Below are 21493 nucleotides of genomic sequence, written 5' to 3' on the forward strand. Positions count from 1 at the left end.
ATCTCCTAAAAATGAGTGCAAATGCCCACCACAGACTCATTAAGTGGTGGGTACAGCTGGGTAAGCATACCTCAGATAGAGTGCGCAAGCATCTAAAGGTTTCACATCTACACGGAAATGTACCGTACATGGAATAATACTCCTAGTGGAGTGGGCTGGCAGCGGAGTTATTTCATTCAGTTCTTGGGTAAAGGATGTTTTACAATGACAAAAGCAAACATTGCTTTACAATAAGATTATTTAAGTGTGAGGCTTCTGCCTAAATCAAGGGTGTTGGCATATGTACTTCTTGTCCTTTGCCTTCACAGTCCACTTAACATTCTCTGCAAGCATGCTGAATGGTTTCCAAACATGGCAAGGATGGCGCTCCCTTCGTGTTCCATGCCTTTGCCACTAATTTGTCTGACAAGTTTCAGCACTGTTTTCTGCAGTTACTAGGGTCTCTCTCCAGTCAGTGTACCGAAATCATAACTTTAGATGTTCCTAATTCAACTCTGTGGTTCTAATTAAATCGATGTTACACAATGGTAAAGGTTTGAGGTGGCGCTACTATGATTCAAATATATCTTCATGCTACACACAAGTGTCTGCAGTAGGAGATTTTTAACTCAAACAGCTAAATGAACCGTTAACCACTCTGTTCAGTTTTTTGCTTTGTATATTTAAGCATTTTAAGTATTCAAAAATTCCTCCAATGTTTTATATTTTTCTTTACTGATGTCGACCACTTGACTCTTGGATGCAGGAATGTTCTTTATGTATTCTTTTACTACCTGATTTTAGGACATTGTAAGGTGTGGGGTTAAAGCTGAAGGAGTTGCACCCACAGAGCAGGTACAGACAATTTATGTATGCTCTGCAAGTACTCTCTGCCATGTACCTAAGGACCCTGGCTACACTAGTGGCTGCAGAAACACCCTACGAGCAACAAATGCTCAAGAGTAATTTTGAGTGTGTGTAGTTTGCGTTAGTGTGTAGACCTGTGCAGGAGATTCTCTTTTAAGTATAAACTCATATAAGAAGGTTTCAGAGACTATATAGACAATGGTGGGAATAAGATTGCATAACAACTGCAACCTTTTTTGGGGGTAATAAACACGCAACCAGTGATTTCACTTGACTGTGAAAGGGGTTTCAGCATCATCAACTTGATAATGTTCACCCAGGCAAAACTTTCTTGGTATTGCACGTCTTTCTTCACTAATGTTCATAGATCTCATGGGTCCTCCTCTGCCTCTTTGGAATACAATGTCATATGTTAACAGATGGCTGACGGCTCATCGCCAAGCGGATGATACTCAGTCTAGGACAGTTGATCCTGCTGCCGAACACTACAAAATATACCAGATGCGTTGGATTTTTTAACGAGATTTTGTTACTCACGTGTCAGGGATTGTATTTTGTAAAAGGTCTCACTAATTACTCATTCTGTATGGTTTGACATCCTGTGGCAATACAGCATGGTCTATTATGCCTGAATTAATGTATATGCAGAATTCACGGTTATAACTATCTTTCCCATGCTCAGAATACCAAATGCAGTGTGCAACTTGCCTTTTATTTTTATAATGGTCAAAATGCTAAAATTGTCAGTGTATATAACTGTGGTATGTTTGATAGGTTAATAAGTTTAATTGTATTGATGGTCACACTTGCAGTCTAGCATTTTTTATGCAATGCATGAAATGTGCTTTGTTCTTGGTGCCAGGTTTGGTATGCCTAGCTTGTAGTGGTCTGTCTATTGTAGTTAGTCATACACCAAACCTAATCCTCATTTGGGCTCTTAATTCCTTCAGAGAACTCAAGTCACAGGCTTAAGTACTGATCAGCTTTCAATTGTCAGATTTTGCCATTTTCTCAAATGTACCCATGAGAGCCCTGCTACGCATACGTGTGAGGTCTTACAATCTGATGTCACATCCTCCGATGTCATGTCTTGTGAGGTTGTGATGTCTCTTCCTGTGATGCCACACACTATGTCCAGCACAACCATGATGCCACTTGCATACTGCCTGACTTGGCTTGTCCCCCCACATCTTTTTTTAGGACTTTTGCCCTGGCCAGATTGATAGACCTAAAATAGGAGGTAATGTCTCTATTTATGTAACCTTTTTCCATTTGCTCGATAAAGAGAAAATGGGTGTGTTTAAAATGTCTTACATAAAGCACAGTTTCCTTTCGGGGCAGTAGTTGGTGTGCAGCTACACCGTCGTTCTGACCCAGCGATCAAGATGTTCTTAATACGCTGTAATTTGAACTAGCACCCGCTGAAAACAAAGTTGGGTCTGCCTAGTGCTGTTCCTCCAACTTCTTAGAGTGTTTCAACAAGATGGCAAGTCGCAATCCTTTATTAAAGCCATTGAAGCTGAATGGTTTGACATTTTCTGAAATGGTGCTTCTCGTGAGTAAGGTATTATAAATGTTAATATTTCTCAATACTTATTTGCTATCATGCACACCGGTTATAGGGGCCACATTGAGCATTAAGGGAAGTAGATGCAGAGAAACCAGACTGGAAAACATTTTATTTGGTGTATGAAATCGCTGAAGAAAGCCAGAGAGCATCATGGCTAATAGGAAGGAGACTTTGCAACACTTCTACTGCACTATATTCTGCTTTTCATGTAATACCACAATGCATTCATACTTGGATGTTTCCGGCAAAATACTGCAAATCGCATACACCTGTGATATGATACACAGGATCTGGGACTCATGACTGGAGGGAAACGGAAATAAATATGTGGCTGCCAGATGTTTTTGTAGAACTGTTCGAATAGCATCCTAAAGCTCACATCCACTCACCTACTGTTACTGGTGCCTTCCTTCTAAATTCCATTGCATTTTATTTAAAGTCGTGCAATTCAGAAATCCTTCGTATCTGTATTCTAAATATTTAAAAAGTGTTTTTGTGTATTTCAGGGAATAAATCACAAAGGGAGGAGCTGGACTCCATTCTCTTTCTTTTTGAAGTAAGTACGATGTATTTGTGATTATATACCTACCTACGAATAGGAACTTAAATGACTAAAAGGTATACAAGCAAAAACACAAAAGCTCATTGACAATCTTTACCTTCTGAAAATGGGCGTATTGCATTGTGTATTTGAGAAGTTGTTTTTGCAAGCCAGGCACTTTGGTATCCGAGCTGTGTACATGAATGCAAAAATAAAACAAATGTGGAGTGTGTGTGTGTGTGTGTGTGTCATTATGTGCATGTGTGTGTGTATATATATATATATATATATGTGTGTGTGTGTGTTTTTAATTTGTCATTTTTAATTACATTTTTATTAAAACTAGGGAAGTATACGACAGTCACAGCTCATTTAAGGCAGAACAGGCAGCATATTTGTATAAATGACACATTTGCTGACAGTCTGTGATCCTGGAATCTCTTAGTTCGAGGTTTTTGTGTGTTGGGGCCGGGGCAGTATTATTTCAAGTGAATTGATTAATTTGTTTTGCTAACCAGCCCAGTCTTTATCCCTTCTCCAATTTTGTAATTTGTTTTTTTAAAAACGACTTATATTTTTCCAACAACACCGTTTTCATGTAGACATGCTTAGTCTGTTATTTCTGAAAACTATGAAATATTAAAAGCAAGTATATTATGTTATTGTTCCATCATGAAGCTTGCCTTGCGGTAATTGGGTGCACAAATAGTTGGATTTGCTCTGTCAGCGTTACTCAGCACTGGCGATCTTTCAGTTCCTCCTTTTTAAAAATATTTTTTTAAATTGTAACTCTGTAAACAGTAAAGCATACTTTAACAGTGTTGACAGTGAACATGATAATTCTGAAACCAATTGTAAAATATATCAAGGCCTTGTCTGCATGTAACATATAACAGTAAAATGCTAATAGCTGTGAGACTGCAAATTCTCCGTTTCTAGTGTCCTTGTAACCAGTGTTTACCATATCGATGGTCTTGGGGGTCCACACATGGATGGGACTAACCAAAACGTGTCAGTTTTGCCGGTATAGTAGTCAACGTCCTCTCGTGGAGCGACTGTGCATCATTACTTTAACTAGAATGTTTCATGCATCCCAACTCTGTTTGGTCTCGTATTTATACTGGTTCTCTGTGATATATGTACAACTTTATGTCCTATGTGCATTTTCCTTTTTTTCATGGGGGTCTGTCGTGAACCCTTCTATTTTCATGAATGTGGTGTCACACCCGGTCACTTGGGTGTTGCTCCACATTTGTGTTTTGCATGCTGCAGGGGCACCGAGTTCCTCATCCCCGATTTGAGAAGTTTACTTCTGCATTGCGTTATCTGTGGTGCGGTGTCTGATTTCCATTGCATGACTATTTGGCTCTTGATCAGTAATGCTGCCAAGTCTGCAAATTTGTCTTGGTCTGGGTCATGTGTAGTAAGCACATCTTTGGTAATATGACGGTCACTTTACTGGTTAAGCGGGCTAGCTTCTGAACACTTAACTGTATTGTGTGGTCACAATTCCATAACTTGTGCTTCATGTCAGCATTGCCTGGTTGCCCTCTGGAGTACTGATCTAGCATCTCGGGGAAATTTTGGGTCGTTTTAGGGGGGTTGACTATGTATGATGCAGTATCTTAAGTTGGATCAATTTGAAAATAGCATTTCTGGAAACCTCTTTAGGGGTACTCTATAAGTACCCTATAACCAGATGCTAACCCACGTCTGTTAGGTCATCATCCTAGATCTGCTGTCCACACCTTCCTTGTTGGTTGTAAGGTCACCCTTGTCGTGTGCCAAGGTAAGTAGAGCTGGGATAATTATCAGTACTTTGTGTATCTTGGGTTTCTCCATCCCTTCTGGCCATATCTATTTGGACTGACCGTGCTGCCATATGCCAAAATGTAACCTCCCAGTTTAGGGCACAACTCCTGTAGTGTGTGAAATATACGTAGGGATCCTCCATCATAGAGATGGTCAGTACCCTTGCTTCTTCACCCATAGTTTTATCTACTCTGTCAGTTTGGTGAGCTTCAGCAAACCCACAGCAAGAAATCAGGCACATATGCCCTTCTCATGGACGTTTTCTACAGTTTTGTGCTGTGTTCAGCTATACCAGGCCTCTTAGACTTTTCAAGAGTATGTGTTATTATTCAAGCACTGTCGATCACCTTTTGAATTTGTTGTACCTCCTTGTCCCATTAGTCAGCAAGCCATATCTCCACCTGCTAAAGTTGTTCTCCGACTTCTCTCCATGAATTGCAGTTGCTGTTTGTTGAGGGAAGACTCTGTGCACTGTCAGCCCCACCCACCCCAACATTATGTGCTTTAATGTAATATTCACTTGAGTAAACTGTTGTTCCAGTAGACAAAGTGAGATTGCGCTAAGTAGGTCTAAGACGCACTTGAGCACTACCATTTTTCTGATAATTATTATGCCCACAACTCTCAGGAGGCTGCTGTTGGCATGGGGATGTGTGAAGAGTGTTTTGCTGTGCTGGGAGTAGTCTATGGTGGATGCCTGAATCATGTGGCGGTATCTTCTGTGCCTTTGGCTTCAGAGCTGATTTAGGATGTAACTGTGCATCTGCAATTTACAAAAACGAAACATTAACTAGTACTGAGTTTGTGAGCAAATTTTCCAGGTGATATTAGATACATTGGCTTGCTTGTATTTTTAGGATTTCGTTTTTGCACTTTTCTTAGAGCGTTTGCACCCCGTGTAGAGACATCAGGTCACCGGACCTCATTATTTACTTCAGTTGGTGGACTCTGAGAGTGTGAGAGAGAGAGAAAGAGAGAGAGAGAGAGATTGTTTTTGTGTGTGTTTTTGTTTATGTTTTTGAGTGTTCGTGCTTGTTTTTGTGTGTGGGTGTTTGTTTGTTTTTGAGTGTTTTTTTTTTTTTTTTTTAAGGGTGCCACAGGGATCTTCCTTACATCATGTCTGCATGCTTACTGCAAAATTGCTTTTGAGCTGTCCTGTCCTCATTCCGATCTCCTCACCCATATCATGTCTGGATTAGGCCTTCAGAAGTCTGATTGATTAGTAGGGCCCTCATGATTGCTTTAATTTGACGTGGGTTTCTTCTTTGTTGTCGCATGTTTTCCTGGGGTAGATGCATGCTGGAATTGTGTTTTGTAGTTAGTCTAAAATGCCAACTTTGTGTGCTTGCTTTAAAAGAAGTATAAGTGCGGAAAGTTGTTTTATTATTTCTATAAAAGAACAAAGCACCCACTTGCCTACTAAGGATGTACCGAAAATTAATAACGCACTCGTTCTGGCATTATACGCCGACGAGGCAGTTTTTCATGGCTAGGACACCCCTTGCCCTCGCGTTCTGGTACAATCTTTTTCTCTTTTATGTGCAATTTAGACATGGTGACCATCTATGGGGAATAATGTCTCAAATAATGACCTACGGACCAGGAAGGAGAAATCTTAAAGTTGTTAGATCACTCCTTATGCTCTGTACGGAATTGTTATTTGGGCGTCATTTTTGGTTCCTCTAATTAATACATGTCTATCCTAAGTCCATGAAACCGAGAAGGGCGGCGGGATCCCTATTTAACTTTTGTTCGGAGGGAAGGTAGGGGCACTGTTTGCCCCTACATCAAAATCTTCATTTTTTTGTGTTTCCCCTCAGCTACTTATGGAGCAGGGGTTTGGGGGTAACATAATGCCTCCCCCATCAGGTGGAGGAAAACAGAATTCTAAGGTGGTTACTTGATCTTTCGCCATCTAGCCCTTACTTTGTTCTACATTCTGAACTCCACCTAGAATATGTCTGACAGATTTAAATTAGCTCCTCTCTTGCTCTGGGTGAGCATCTGGTCAAATACTGAAGCGAGCTTCAACAGAGATGTTACTTTAGATTGTCTCAGCCTGGACAATGGCCTTTTCCTCCCCTGGTTGGAATATGTTGGAAATTGCTTCACTGACATTGGCCTCCCTCAGATGTTTACTGGCCCGGACATTTTAAGCAAACGCCACAGGGGGCAGGTAAAGTCTCGCCCTGCAGAGTCCATTCGGTTCTGCAGACTGAAGAATGTTTTTAATAAGCCCTTGTGCGCATCTACCTTATCACACTTGCCACAGGAGACATGGAATTCTATGTAATCTTGGAGCGCTCACGCTGGGAGAATTCCCTGTTTTGTTTAGATTTAGGATACGTACTGCGTGGCGCCTGTTGTGCTTTTCTTATGGGGCGAATGTTTGGTACAGTAACTTACCTCCATGCCATTTGACGGGACAACTAAGCAGTCTTTATCGCACTTTATTTTTCTGCAAATGTTATCATTGTTTTTTTCAACTCTGTTTTAAGCACACTTTGAAATTATTTGCTTTTATATAGGTTAGGGAGACTCTTATGCACCTTCAGATGTTAAATAGCCCCTACATCTGTTTCAGTGTTTGCTACTTTATTAAAATGTCTACAGGAAATCGATGGAGTGTTAATTTTTAATGGATTTTGTGATGTAGTTTTAAAAGTATCCTGATTCGTTTTAAGGCCATTTTTTTGCCAAACTAATACACTTTACTATAGCAATTTATTCTGAACTGATGTTACTGTTCTTAACAAATATGTATCGGTGTTTTAAATTGTGATGTGTTTTTATGATTTTTATTCAAAAATCGAATAAAGACTTGATTTTTTTTTTTTTTTTTTTACCATGACAGGAATTTATTTTTTTTTAAATGCATGCATTTGTAAAAATGCAAGCTCATGCATCGCTCCAAACATTTAATGCTGCTTTATGTGAGTTCATAGACATGAGTGTGTCTGTGTGTGTACATGATATAAAGAAAAGACGTATGTTCTACCCCTCAATGACGTATGCAGCAAGTCTACGCTCCACACCGGCCTCCGATGGCAGCCAACACGCATTGTGTACCTCAGGATCTAGAGATCTCAGCCAGATATAACGAATGGACAACAGATTCCAAAGTGAGAGACCTATTACTGAATTAACAGCTACATTTAGAACATTGTGTGATAAAATTGAAACTATAAACATGATGATTCCCTCCATTATAAACATATTGATGTGTCTGGCTCCTTTTAAACTGTCTCAAGACATTGTTAAACCTGTAGACATGACCATAACTGATTTTTTTTTTTGTAGCATTCAAAGGTAGCCAGAATATCCCTCGCCAGGTTATGATTAAAGAAGCAATTAGCTGGCAATAATATTGCCAACTGAACTGTCCATTGCACTTTGTTTTATTCTTCAGGGGGACAATTGGTTCTCTGAATTGATGCCTGCCTCTCGTTAATGGTTGACTATTGGAAAAAAGCTTGTGTTTCTACACTACCTGCTTGCCGCCCTCATCATCGAGGTTAAACATTGCAGAACTATTATTACCATACATATCCTGTTATAGCAAAACAGAAAAATTAACTGTAAAAAATCTAAATCCGCTGTCATGTAAAGGCATATTATTAAACTCAAAATGAAAGTTAAGACACGGTTTGGGAAAAATGGGTAACTAAAGGTATGGCAGCGGTATCTGATTAGGCGCTTCCCAACTAACTCCTTATTTTTATAGAAATACAGCAACAGTTTAATTCCCAAAATATTGACCTCTACGCATGTCATGGTTTAGAAGTTTAATCTCCATATCGGGTTGAATAACCACCCCAGCGAGGCCACATCTTGGGACATTAATGATCCACAATATAAAAAGCACACTTGACTAATAAGGTGAATTTTGGTTTCTGGAAGGAAATTTACACAGGCCTCTCTAAGCTGAACATGACTCCATTATTTCAAGAGGATTGAGTCTGTAGTTGAAGCTCTTTATACTCTTCTAAAAGGACCTGTCGTTTGGAACAGCGTAGATTCTGATCACTCAGAGTATAGTGACCCCTTACAGATTGTCGAAGTTAGGGTTAGTATCATCTAACTGCTCCTGTTCTTGTAATGAAGCTTCTGGTGATTGTATCATGTGATGTGCCAATGTAATTGGTTTTAGTGTGGAAGCAAATTCAATCATATATCAAATATATTTTGGATCTGTTTGAACCTGGACTTCACAGCAGTTGTCTGGGCGGTATATTTCCAATACACACTCTATCTGCACTGGAATGGATGAATTTTCATACCAGAACTAGTGCTATCAATGGTGTAGAGGTGGGGTTAAGGCAATTTTAGGAGAATGGAAATCTGCAAAACACAACTATTCACATCTGGTGGGGTTGTTTCTCTTTTACGAGGAGGCCATGCAAAAGGAAACATATTCCACAGCAGTACAATACAACTTTGGGACAGACTGGATTTATTTGTACAAAACATGAACCCCTGTTATTTTCCCACAATGTTTCTGGAAGACTTCAATCTTACTCAGAACTTCTAGTCTTGATGCCAGTGCCCACTTTTAGGCAGACACCCACCACGTCTTTGATGCAGTTTAAGACAGTTTGACTATCTGTGCAACATAATTGTTCACCTTTGTATCATGATTGCTCTGGTACCTCATAAATACCCAAATTGCTGCCAAAATATTTACCCAGTAGATGGCGTATTTCAGCATTATTTCCTTTTCCCTCCTTATTTACTTTATTCTTTAACTGTTTATTTGCTTTTAGTGATTATCATACTGCTGGTCAATGTACTGGTTGTATTTTAACGGTGTGAAGTGAATAGAGATGTTACTAATGTGTCCAACATGTACACTTACTTCTGTAAACTGAGGGCCGGCATGGTGCACTAAATAGATCACCTTGTTTTACTTGTCTGTTTCTTTTATTGAAAATATAACACGACATTGAAAATAAAAAAGATAATGCACATGATCTAGCATTCAGGCGTGTCATGTGCAAACCATACATCCATTAGACAAACGATCCATTCCAATTATAGTTAAGGGTGTGATGGGATTCTGATATTACTCCTTACGAGTGACATAATTGTGCATTATCTGTGCTACTGTTCCATGAATTACTTGTAAAGGCTTTTCCCCTGATTTTTTGAGTTCGTTGTAAGACTGCTCTGGGGTGCCCTGCTCCGGCTGATCTCGCTTTACAAAATGAATAAATGAGTGGTTTATGCATTGTCCAGGATGCTTGGGAAGTGCCGTTATTCCTTGATTTTTTTTCTCTCGCGGTACCTAACCTCGATGGACGAGCGGGGTGGCCAGGGTTATTCCCCATGCAAGTAATTTCGGGAGCATCACTCTCACGTATGGAGGGGTCTGACCTTTGCCACAGAATAAAATGTTTCGGTGCCGGATTTATTTCCGAAAGAACATGGCCGTGATCTAATGTGTCCTCTTCAGTGCGCTGTGACAGCGGTTTCCATGCTGAAGTTTCTTACAGCAGATTGCAGATTGCAGGAAGGTTGATTTCGGAAGGAAAATCGAAAAAGTGCATTTGGTTTCGAAATAAACTTTGTGTTAATGATCCACAATATTTATTCAATTCTGTTTATGGTTTTTGTTGGCTTTTAAACGGCATGGGGATTTTGACAACTCTGCAATGTTTAAAGCTCACGGGTTTGTTACTGCCACAATGTTATCCTTGTTTTGTCGGAACAGGAAGATTAAGACACTACAAAGATTGGGGAAGTGTGGTAGGCCTGGACATAGTCGCCACATGTTTACATAATCGTGTGTTATAACCGTTGCGGTAAATTCGTGGAGATGAAACTCTGCAGACAACATTCAGATTTCATAAACTATTATGTTTATTTATTTTTACTTGGTCGACATTAATGTCAAAGGTAACTGGTAAATCACCTTAAATCTCTTGCCCAACAGTATTCAGTCATGTTTCATTCCCCTCATGAACTTATCTTCCAATTATCGTGCATTACTTGCATGTAATAGTGCTTTTCAGTGCCACTATACAGTAGTGCTCTTCATTGCACTTATACCTCCTACCCCAATATTAATTGGACACGCAGTTTTGCTGTTCTTCCTGATTGCTGTGTTGCTCTGTTAGTGAGAGCCAAGCCAGTATTTTCATTTTGTCCCCATCCTTGTGTTGTATTCGTTTCCTCAACCCACGTTCTGCTGCCAGCCATTTAGTTAGGTCTACTTCCCATGTTTTGTATTCTAACGCTGCGTTTTCTTCCGTTTTACAGCTATGTTACGCTTAGCGCTTGTAAATCCCAGTTCCACTACTTTCATTAATGTTCCTGTTTGTTTTCTGATGGGTACTAATTCCAGTAAACATCGCTGGGCTGTCATGTTGAGGTACCACCGACCGATTCTCCCAGCTTTTGAGTTACTTCTTGCCAGAACTTGCGGCTCCCAGTGGACTCCCACCATATATGTATACAAGCACACTCGTATGTCCTGAATTTAGTACAACACTTTTCTATACGGCCCAGCACTCCACTCTATTGTACGAGACCCCCCTCCAGTTTTTAACTGTTTACTACCTATGCTACACCAGTACACCCCAAGCCATTCTATGACACACACCAATACACTTTATTGTACTTTACTCCACATTACGTTATACCACTCCACTGTATGAGACTTTATCTCACTCTAAGCTACTATACAACAATCCACTCTATGCAGCTCCACCTTTTCGTACACTTCTGTACTCTATGCATCTCCACTCTACAGCACTCTACTACACTGTATGCAACACTTTACTCCTGTCTATACCCCTTCACTTCTGTGTACAACACTGTACTATACTGTATGCCACTGTACAACACTCTACTACACTCTACGATACTCTAGGTCACTTAACACCACTGCATACAACTCTTTGTATGCCATTGTACCCTACTTTAATCCACTCTGGCACAGTACTCCACTCTACTCCACTGTTCCCCACTCCACTGCATGCCATTTCATGCCATTGTAGTCTAAAACACTGTATGGCAATCCACTCAACCACACTTTACAACACTGTGCTGTACTGTAAACCACTCTACAAAAATCAACTATATGCCACTCTACTGTAGTCTACATCACTTTCTAATACTGTACGACACCCCACTACACTGTACTGTACAACACTGTACTCCAATTTATGATACTGTACTTGACTGTATGCTACCCCACTCCACTCCACTCTACTGAACTCCACGATCACAATAGTCTACGACACGCCACTCCAGAGTGAAGCTTTACACCACTCTAATCTGACCCACTCTAGAATACTCCACTCTACTCTACTACACTTTATCCCACTCAACACCACTACAGAATACTCTGCAGTATGCCGCTCCTCTGCCCGTCGCTCTACTCTGCTGTATGCAGCTCCACTCTGCGACACTGTACTTTACTGTATAACACTCGCAGACATGCCACTCAACTTCTCGCTACGATACGCCACTCTACTATATGATACGCCACTCTACTATATGATACGCCACTCTACTATATGATACGCCACTCAACTGTACTCTACGACACTCCACTTGACAATACGCCACTCAGACACTCTACTTGACCCTACTCCACTCTAAAACACTGTACTCCACTCTGACAGTCTACTCTACTGTTCAACACGCCATTCCACTGTACAACTCTCTGCTCTAGTCTACGATTCTTGACTCCACTATATGAGACACCATGCCACTACACTATATAACACTTTACTACACTGTATGATAACGTTACCACAATGCACTCTACTCCACTCCAATCTACAATACTCCACTCTGTGACAATAGACTTTACAACACTCTTTCCCCCACTGTGCTGTACAACACTCCACATACCTCCACTTGCAACACTGGACTCTACGATTTGAAACACGTTTTTATTAAAAACTTTAAACAAACATTGAAATTTAATGAAAAAAGCAAAGGTAAAAACGTAGTTATAGTTCGTAAATCTTTTTTTCCCTTAGCAAACCAACTTTAAACTACACAAACTTTCATTGACAATTTATCCACCACCGTCAAATTATTATAAGTAGCGAACTTCATTACATGCTCTATTCAGAGTGAGACTATAACTTTAGAATTTTTAAATTGTGTAGTTTAAACTTGGTTTGTATAGGGAAAATAAGTTTTCCTAACTATAATCAAGCTTTCACCTTTGGTTTTTTTAATGAAAAAAAGAAATATATATGTGTATGTATGTATGTGCATGCATATGTATGTATATATATATAAATGTGTGTGTATGTATATATTCACTGAAAAAAACCATAGGTTTCACACATATTATAGTTAGGTGGATATTTCACTCGTAAAAAACCAATGAAATTCCCCCGTTATAGTTAGTTGAGATAACTATAACTCGCGCGCCCGCAATCCTCTGCTCATGACGTCACATATTATATCACTCATGACATGGTCAGTGGTATCACTCATGACATCATCCTTGTGATAGAGTGGCGGTTGCGCGAGTTATAGTTATCTCAACTAACTATAACGGGGGGAATTTCATTGGTTTTTTACGAGTGAAATATCCACCTAACTATAACATGTGTGAAACCTATGGTTTTTTAAGTGAATTTGCAAGGTTTTTTAAATGCTAATTCCTAACTATAACGTGTGTGAAACCTATGGTTTTTTCAGTGAATTTGTATGGTTTTTTAAATGCTAAGTTATGTATGTCTTATTATTTATTTTATATATTTATTTTTCAATAAACTACGTATTAAAATTATTATAATTTTTTTTTAATGGTTTTTCACGGTGCGCGCACCCCCGCGATTTAAAAAAAATAAAAATATAAATGTTTTTTTCTGCCTTCGGGGTCCTTCAGGGACCCCCTGACCAAGGCTAGGGGGTCAGGAACTCTCTACCCTGCCTCCTTTTCACGTTCACCACCTTCCTTTTCCACTCTCGCACTGAAAACAAACAAAATGGCGGCCGACACTTCCTGATTTCGACCGATTTGAACGTTGACTGACATGTAACAACCAATCAGAATTACGCTCGCGCACGTTAGGGTGCGCGCACCGTGCGCGGCTATAGATATGTATGTGCTTTTAAATGCAATTTTCTCAGGAACTACTGAACAGATTGACTCCATATATGCATGACTCCATATATGCAAGAGGCACTTCCCTGACCTGAGGACTACGTCTCTGCCAAATTTCAAGTAATTCTGTTCAGCCGTTCGGGCTGTACCTTCGACTAAAGGTCCTATGAAAAAATAAATGGGGAAAACGCGTTTTGGGACCCCCCTTTTTTCTCGGCCCCCGCTTGACGAATCACCCCGAGACTTTCAGGGTAGGAGCTGAGCGGAGCGCCCCATTAGTTTTGAAAATTTCGCGAAGATTCGTCAACCGGCGCCAAAGTTATTCAAAATAGAATTTTGAGATTTACTATGGAAACACGGTCCTAACTATAACTATCTACTGGCGACAGCCAGTAGATTATTATATATATATATATATATATATATATATATATATATATATATATATATATATACACACACACACATGTATATATTCATATTTAGATTCTCCCATAGAGGCTGTATTTCGAGCTTTAATCAGATGTTGGCTTTTCTGACAAGGAAGCTCTTTATTTATGTATTTATTTTGGGGTTTTATTAAGCAGCTTTTAAGCTACCTCGGAGCACACTTTGCATGGGGAGGGATGCCAGATTGAAATACAGTCTTTATGATGTACTGTGAAAATGAAGCCTTAGCACAAGGAGAACAAATTGAGGATCCTTAGGAGAGTACATTAAAAGAGGATCCGATATTGAACTTAGACACGCGTCTGATAGAATGATAGTAGTACGAGATGTTAGGATGTTTCTGGAACAACCAACTGGATGTCAAGTTGTGGTGGATGAAAAGTGTGTCTGGTACTGGGTGAAATTTGCAGGTGTCACCCAAATTTGAGGTGGTGAAAGGACATACATAATGCAGGATCTTGGATGTGATTCGACCTCTCTATACCTATTCTTTATCATATAGGCGATTCGTGAGTGGGTTCCAAGATTTCTACCTCAGGTGGCTTGCTGGTTTTTCCGGATAACTTTAAGTATCTTACCAGGGAACGCAGTGCCTTGTGAATTAGGCACAGGGCACTGATTGAATGCTCTTCTGGAGCCCCTGTAGAGCGGTCTATGCGGCTGTGGTGTGCTCTCTTGCTTGCGCTTTTTCCATCGTGAATGAGCCCGGTTACTTTGGATCTCTGCGCTCGGCAGCTTTGGTTTTCCTTTTAGCTGCTTTGACTATGAAAAGTGCTTTTCGTTTTAATAATTTTGCTTTGTAAACATGCGGAAATCGGTGATTACATAAAAAGTGAAACAAAAGCCACACATCTTACAAAGTTGAGTAAGGAAGAAGTGTGAAAATATGCTAACTTACAAAATCAGTCCGCTATTTATAGTTAAGCTTCTAGTGAATTTCAATTTTTGTTTTTATATTCGCTGATGAATGGGGATCCGCATTTCGTATTTCAGGAGAGTTACTGACTCTAAGCTTTTGTATTGTTCCATTTTTGTCTTTAAATGGTTCAGAACATGGAATTCAAACACTTGGAAGTTTAAAACAAAGTCACGGGAACTGCTGAGTTCCATAAATGCTAGCCTGGGCTTCGAGCTAAAATCCATATTACAGAAATCGAAGAAACTACATTTAAAGTGTCTCTTTGGAACTGGCGTCGTCCAGATTGAAACTCGTGCAGTACTATAGAGCAGTGGCGTAACGAAAGTTGAGGGGGCCCCCCTGCAAAGTACACGGAGGGGGCCCCCTCCCCGGGCCACCACCTACCACTTTTGCAGAGGAGGTCCCCAGGAGCTTGAGGGCCCACCCTGCACCGAGGGGGCTGCGGGGGCTTATTTTACGCCACTGTGAAGATGCCAGACATGCCTCTTATTTCAGTTATGGACCTATCTCATTAGAAAAACAACAGACCTACAGCTTCGGGCCATAAGACATCCACTTTCACACCAGGTAAAAAACAGAACAAATTCATTTTGCACTGACATAGCAACAATAATTAGCCCATAGTAAGATTATTCTATTTTGGCCACAGCCCAAAAATAGAAAAACGTTCTCATATGCCCCGGCAGTGAGGTCTGTGGGACTAGCAGGTTTCTGTGCCCGGGGAGGTCTGTGGGGACTGGCAGGTTTCTGTGCCCAGAGAGGTCTGTGAGACTGGCATGTTTCTGTGCCCGGGGAGGTTTGTGGGACTGGCAGGTATCTGTGCCCAGAGAGGTCTGTGGGACTGGCAGGTTTCTGTGCCCGGAGAGGTCTGTGGGACTGGCAGGTTTCTCTGCCTGGGGAGGTCTGTGGGACTGGCAGGTTTCTCTGCCTGGGGAGGTCTGTGGGGCTGGCAGGTTTCTCTGCCTGGGGAGGTCTGTGGGGCTGGCAGGTTTCTGTGCTTGGGGAGGTATGTGGGGCTGGCAGGTTTCTGTGCCCGGGGAGGTCTGTGGGGCTGGCAGGTTTCCGTGCCCGGGGAGGTTAATGGAACTGCCAGGTTTCTGTGCTTGGGGAGGTCTGTGGGACTGGCAGGATTCTGTACCTGGGGAGGTCTGTTTGGCTGGCAGGTTTCTCTGCCTGGGGAGGTCTGTGGGACTGGCAGGTTTCTCTGCCTGGGGAGGTCTGTGGGGCTGGCAAGATTCTATGCTTGGGGAGGTCTGTGGGGCTGGCAGATTTCTCTGCCTGGAGTGGTCTGTGGAGATGGCAGATTCTGTGCCTGTGGAGGTCTGTGGGACTGGCAGGTTTCTGTGCTCGGGGAGGTCTCTGGGGCTGGCAGGTTTCTGTGCCCGGGGAGGTCTGTGGGACTGGCAGATTTCTGTACCGTGGGAGGTCTGTGGGGCTAACGGGTTTCTGTGCCTGGGGAGGTCTGTGGGACAGGCTGGTTTTTGTGCCTGGGGAGGTCTATGGCAATGGCAGGTTTCTCTGCCTGGGGAGGTCTGTGGGACTGGCAGGTTTCTCTGCCTGGGGAGGTCTGTGGGGCTGGCAGGATTCTGTGCTTGGGGAGGTCTGTGGGGCTGGCAGGTTTCTCTGCCTGGAGAGGTCTGTGGGGCTGGCAGGTTTCTGTGCTAGGTGAGGTCTGTGGGGCTGCAGGTTTCTGTGCCTGGGGAGGTCTGTGGGGCTGGCAGGTTTCTATGCTTGGTTAGGTCTGTGGGGCTGGCAGATTCTGTGCCTGTGGAGGTCTGTGGGACTGGCAGGTGTCTGTGCTTGGGGATGCCTGTGGGGCTGGCAGGTTTTTCTGCTTGGTGTGGTCTGTGGGGCTGGTAGGTTTCTGTGCCCGGGGAGGTCTGAGAATTATGCTGCAGGTACTCAATTATTCAGCAGGAAAAGGCAAATTATGCGGTCTAATGCCGCACATTTTGTGATACTTATACTTAATTTTTTGTAATTGCACCTTTTAAGACTGTTCTGGCAAATGTTTCAACTCAGTCTCAGTTTAACAACCAAACAACAAGGAGTAACTGAAAGATGGCCTGTCAATTTTAGCGAAGGGCATTCGACTGTGCAGCAATGCATGTTGCTGTATTTTAGTAACTTTTAACTGTTTCAGCTAGAAACCATTTTATCTGCAAGCTGCAATTTATGTAGCACCACTGCCACCACAGCCCCAATCCTCCCCCTCTCTGCCCCACTCACACCCTGATGTCCAGTTCAGCTGGACCTGCCCCTTCAGAACCGACATCACTTGACAACTAGAAATCAGCGACAAGAAATCGGGTCAGTTTTGGGGGGAAATGGATATCACTTTGCCTTGACAAAGTCGGGCGAAACCGGGAAACTTCTCCCAAAGTCACAGACTAAGGTGTAAATTCATAGGTGAAGGGTATATTTTCTTGCGCCCACAAACTTCAATGACGATTTTTGGGGAGGTTAATGGAACTGCCAGGTTTCTGTGCTTGGGGAGGTCTGTGGGACTGGCAGGATTCTGTGCCTGGGGAGGTCTGGTGGCTGGCAGGTTTCTCTGTCTGTGGAGGTCTGTGGGACTGGCAGGTTTCTCTGCCTGGGGAGGTCTGTGGGGCTGGCAAGATTCTATGCTTGGGGAGGTCTGTGGGGCTGGCAGGTTTCTCTGCCTGGGGAGGTCTGTGGAGATGGCAGATTCTGTGCCTGTGGAGGTCTGTGGGACTGGCAGGTTTCTGTGCTCGGGGAGGTCTCTGGGGCTGGCAGGTTTCTGTGCCCGGGGTGGTCTGTGAGGCTGGCAGGTTTCGGTGCCCGGGGAGGTCAATGGAACTGGCAGGTTTCTCTGCCTGGGGAGGTCTGTGGGGCTGGCAGGATTCTGTGCTTGGGGAGGTCTGTGGGGCTGGCAGGTTTCTCTGCCTGGAGAGGTCTGTGGGGCTGGCAGGTTTCTGTGCTAGGTGAGGTCTGTGGGGCTGCAGGTTTCTGTGCCTGGGGAGGTCTGTGGGGCTGGCAGGTTTCTATGCTTGGTTAGGTCTGTGGGGCTGGCAGATTCTGTGCCTGTGGAGGTCTGTGGGACTGGCAGGTGTCTGTGCTTGGGGATGTCTGTGGGGCTGGCAGGTTTTTCTGCTTGGTGTGGTCTGTGGGTCTAGCAGGTTTCTCTGCCTGGGGAGGTCTGTGGGGCTGGCAGGTTTCTCTGCCTGGGGAGGTCTGTGGGACTGGCAGGTTTCTGTGCTTGGGGAGGTCTGTGGGGCTGGCAGGTTTCTGTGCCCGGGGTGGTCTGTGAGGCTGGCAGGTTTCGGTGCCCGGGGAGGTCAATGGAACTGGCAGGTGTCTCTGCCTAGGGAGGTCTGTGGGGCTGGCAGGATTCTGTGCTTGGGGAGGTCTGTGGGGCTGGCAGGTTTCTATGCCTGGAGAGGTCTGTGGGGCTGGCAGGTTTCTGTGCTAGGTGAGGTCTGTGGGGCTGCAGGTTTCTGTGCCTGGGGAGGTCTGTGGGGCTGGCAGGTTTCTATGCTTGGTTAGGTCTGTGGGGCTGGCAGATTCTGTGCCTGTGGATGTCTGTGGGACTGCCAGGTTTTTGTGCTGGGGGAGGTCTGTGGGACTGGCAGATTCTGTGCCTGTGGAGGTCTGTGGGACTGGCAGGTGTCTGTGCTTGGGGATTTCTGTGGGGCTGGCAGGTTTTTCTGCTTGGTGTGGTCTGTGGGGCTGGTAGGTTTCTGTGCCCGGGGAGGTTTGTGGGACTGGCAGGTATCTGTGCCCAGAGAGGTCTGTGGGACTGGCAGGTTTCTGTGCCCGGAGAGGTCTGTGGGGCTGGCAGGTTTCTGTGGCCGGAGAGGTCTGTGGGGCTGGCAGGTTTCTGTGCCCGGAGATGTCTGTGGGGCTGGCAGGTTTCTGTGGCCGGAGAGGTCTGTGGGGCTGGCAGGTTTCTCTGCCTGGAGAGGTCTGTGGGGCTGGCAGGTGTTTGGGGCAGGATGCTGGGTGATCTTGTCACACCCACAGAGTCAGGGATTTGGAGCCATTTATGGACCAGAAACATTGATCCTTTTACTGCTACTGAGTGGAGTACGACGGCTTCAGGGCGGGAAAGTGCATGGAGCGCCCCACAGTTCAAAGGTCGCAAGTGAGGTAGGTTGTGCTGGTGAAAAAAAAAAAAGTCCAGAAAGAGAAGAGAGTTACAAACGCTGGTGCCTGTTTCCACGAAAGTCACGTGCAACCTCTGGTAGAACATGCTTCGTAACGTAGAAAGGCTGTAAATGTTATTTTTTTTCCTTTCGTATCAATGGGGTAGGATTGGTGGCTGTTTGCGACAGCAGTAAACAGAGGGGAAGTACATGGTATGCAGTGCCATGTGAATTATGCTGCAGGTACTCAATTATGCAGCAGGAAAAGGCAAATTATGCGGTCTAATGCTGCACATTTTGTGATACTTATACTTATTTTTTATGTAATTGCACCTTTTAAGACTGTTCTGGCAAATGTTTCAACTCAGTCTCAGTTTAACAACCAAACAACAAGGAGTAACTGAAAGATGGCCTGTCAATTTTAGCGAAGGGCATTCGACTGTGCAGCAATGCATGTTGCTGTATTTTAGTAACTTTTAACTGTTTCAGCTAGAAACCATTTTATCTGCAAGCTGCAATTTATGTAGCACCACTGCCACCACAGCCCCAATCCTCCCCCTCTCTGCCCCACTCACACCCTGATGTCCAGTTCAGCTGGACCTGCCCCTTCAGAACCGACATCACTTGACAACTAGAAATCAGCGACAAGAAATCGGGTCAGTTTTGGGGGGAAATGGATATCACTTTGCCTTGACAAAGTCGGGCGAAACCGGGAAACTTCTCCCAAAGTCACAGACTAAGGTGTAAATTTATAGGTGAAGGGTATATTTTCTTGCGCCCACAAACTTCAATGACGATTTTTGTGTTTTCTGTAAAATCCGCAAATCAATATAAATCGCAGGTGAAACTGATGACACGCACTTTTAATCTTTAATGTGTAACATAACCCCCCCCCATATTTTCCAAACAACCTTCATGTACCAAAGGCGCCTTTCTTTTACTAAATGCCTTCACACTAAACTGGAGACCTTACGCACACAAGTCGTGGTCGCAATTAATTTTGGGTGAGGTGCACTTGTCTGCGGGGGGTGGCATAGACTGGGCAAACAGACAGACTCACCTGCGCCAGCCGCAGAAGACAGGGCAAACAAGGCTAGCCAGAGAAATAATTAAATGATGGCAGGTAGTCGCCGCCGCACGTTACCTCTCAATTGTCTCCACTCTGGCCTCTGGGATTCCTCCTCGCTTCACCAGTCAGCAATGCACATGACAATTGGTCACCAGCCCCACCCTAAGGGTGAAGAGTAAGACCGCGCAGATGCGGCGACGGAGACATCTGCACGCTGCGCAGTGTGCACCATTACCATTTTTTAAATGTTACCATTTAATTTATAAAGAAAAGTCTAGAGCAAGCATAAGTTACATAACCTACCTATATTAATTAATTACCTATCCCAGACAGTCACGGATTTGTGGTGCTTGCTGGCACCGCTGAGGGGGCCTCTGGAGCGCTGGGGCCCCCCCGCAACACCGGAGCTGTGGGGGCCTGTGTTACGCCCCTGGGGCCTGTGTTACGCCCCTGTTTATAAATCCACACTGCACAATTCAACTATAAATAATTTAACCCTACAACATTCCATACCACATAATTACAATCCAAAAAATACACATATTTCCACTTCACTCCATACCACATAATTCCACATCACAGAATCACATTCCACAAAACTTAATACCACTCCCAACCACATAATTACACTCCACACAACATATTTACACTCAACTCTAAAACACATAATTACCCTCCACAAAATACAACTCTGCAACATGTTGCATAATTCCACTGCGCATAATTATACACCACACCATGCCACATAATTCCACACGTCACACAATTCCACAATTCATCCCCACACAATTTATCACACAGCATAATAACACTCCACACAATACCACTCAGCTCCACATAATTAACCTCCACATAATTATGCTCTACTCCATACTGCATACATACACTCCACATAAATTCAGTCTATGCCACGTAGCAACACTCCACATAGCTACACTTCACACCATGCCTCATAATACCACTCAACATAATTTCACTCAACACCGCAACTTCCACGTCACACAATTCAACTCTACACATTTCCATTCCACACCACATAATTCACAACAAACTACATAATTCAGACTGACACCACAAATGCACAACACACTACATACATCCAAT

The 21493-nt window shown here is 43.3% G+C and overlaps 1 protein-coding gene across 7 annotated transcripts in view; it reads left to right on the forward strand.

Moving 5' to 3' along the window:
- Positions 1 to 21493, forward strand: part of RALGAPA2 (Ral GTPase activating protein catalytic subunit alpha 2) — a 1855355-nt gene that overhangs the window by 223091 nt on the left and 1610771 nt on the right. For all 7 annotated transcript variants that reach the window (XM_085612413.1, XM_085612412.1, XM_085612410.1 and 4 more), the window contains exon 3: positions 2923 to 2972. In XM_085612413.1, the coding sequence (XP_085468539.1) occupies positions 2923 to 2972 (50 nt within the window). The remainder of the gene's footprint in view (positions 1 to 2922; positions 2973 to 21493) is intronic.

This window comes from Triturus cristatus, chromosome 6 (assembly GCF_964204655.1).
Source record: "Triturus cristatus chromosome 6, aTriCri1.1, whole genome shotgun sequence".
Classification (NCBI taxonomy): Eukaryota; Metazoa; Chordata; class Amphibia; order Caudata; family Salamandridae; genus Triturus; species Triturus cristatus.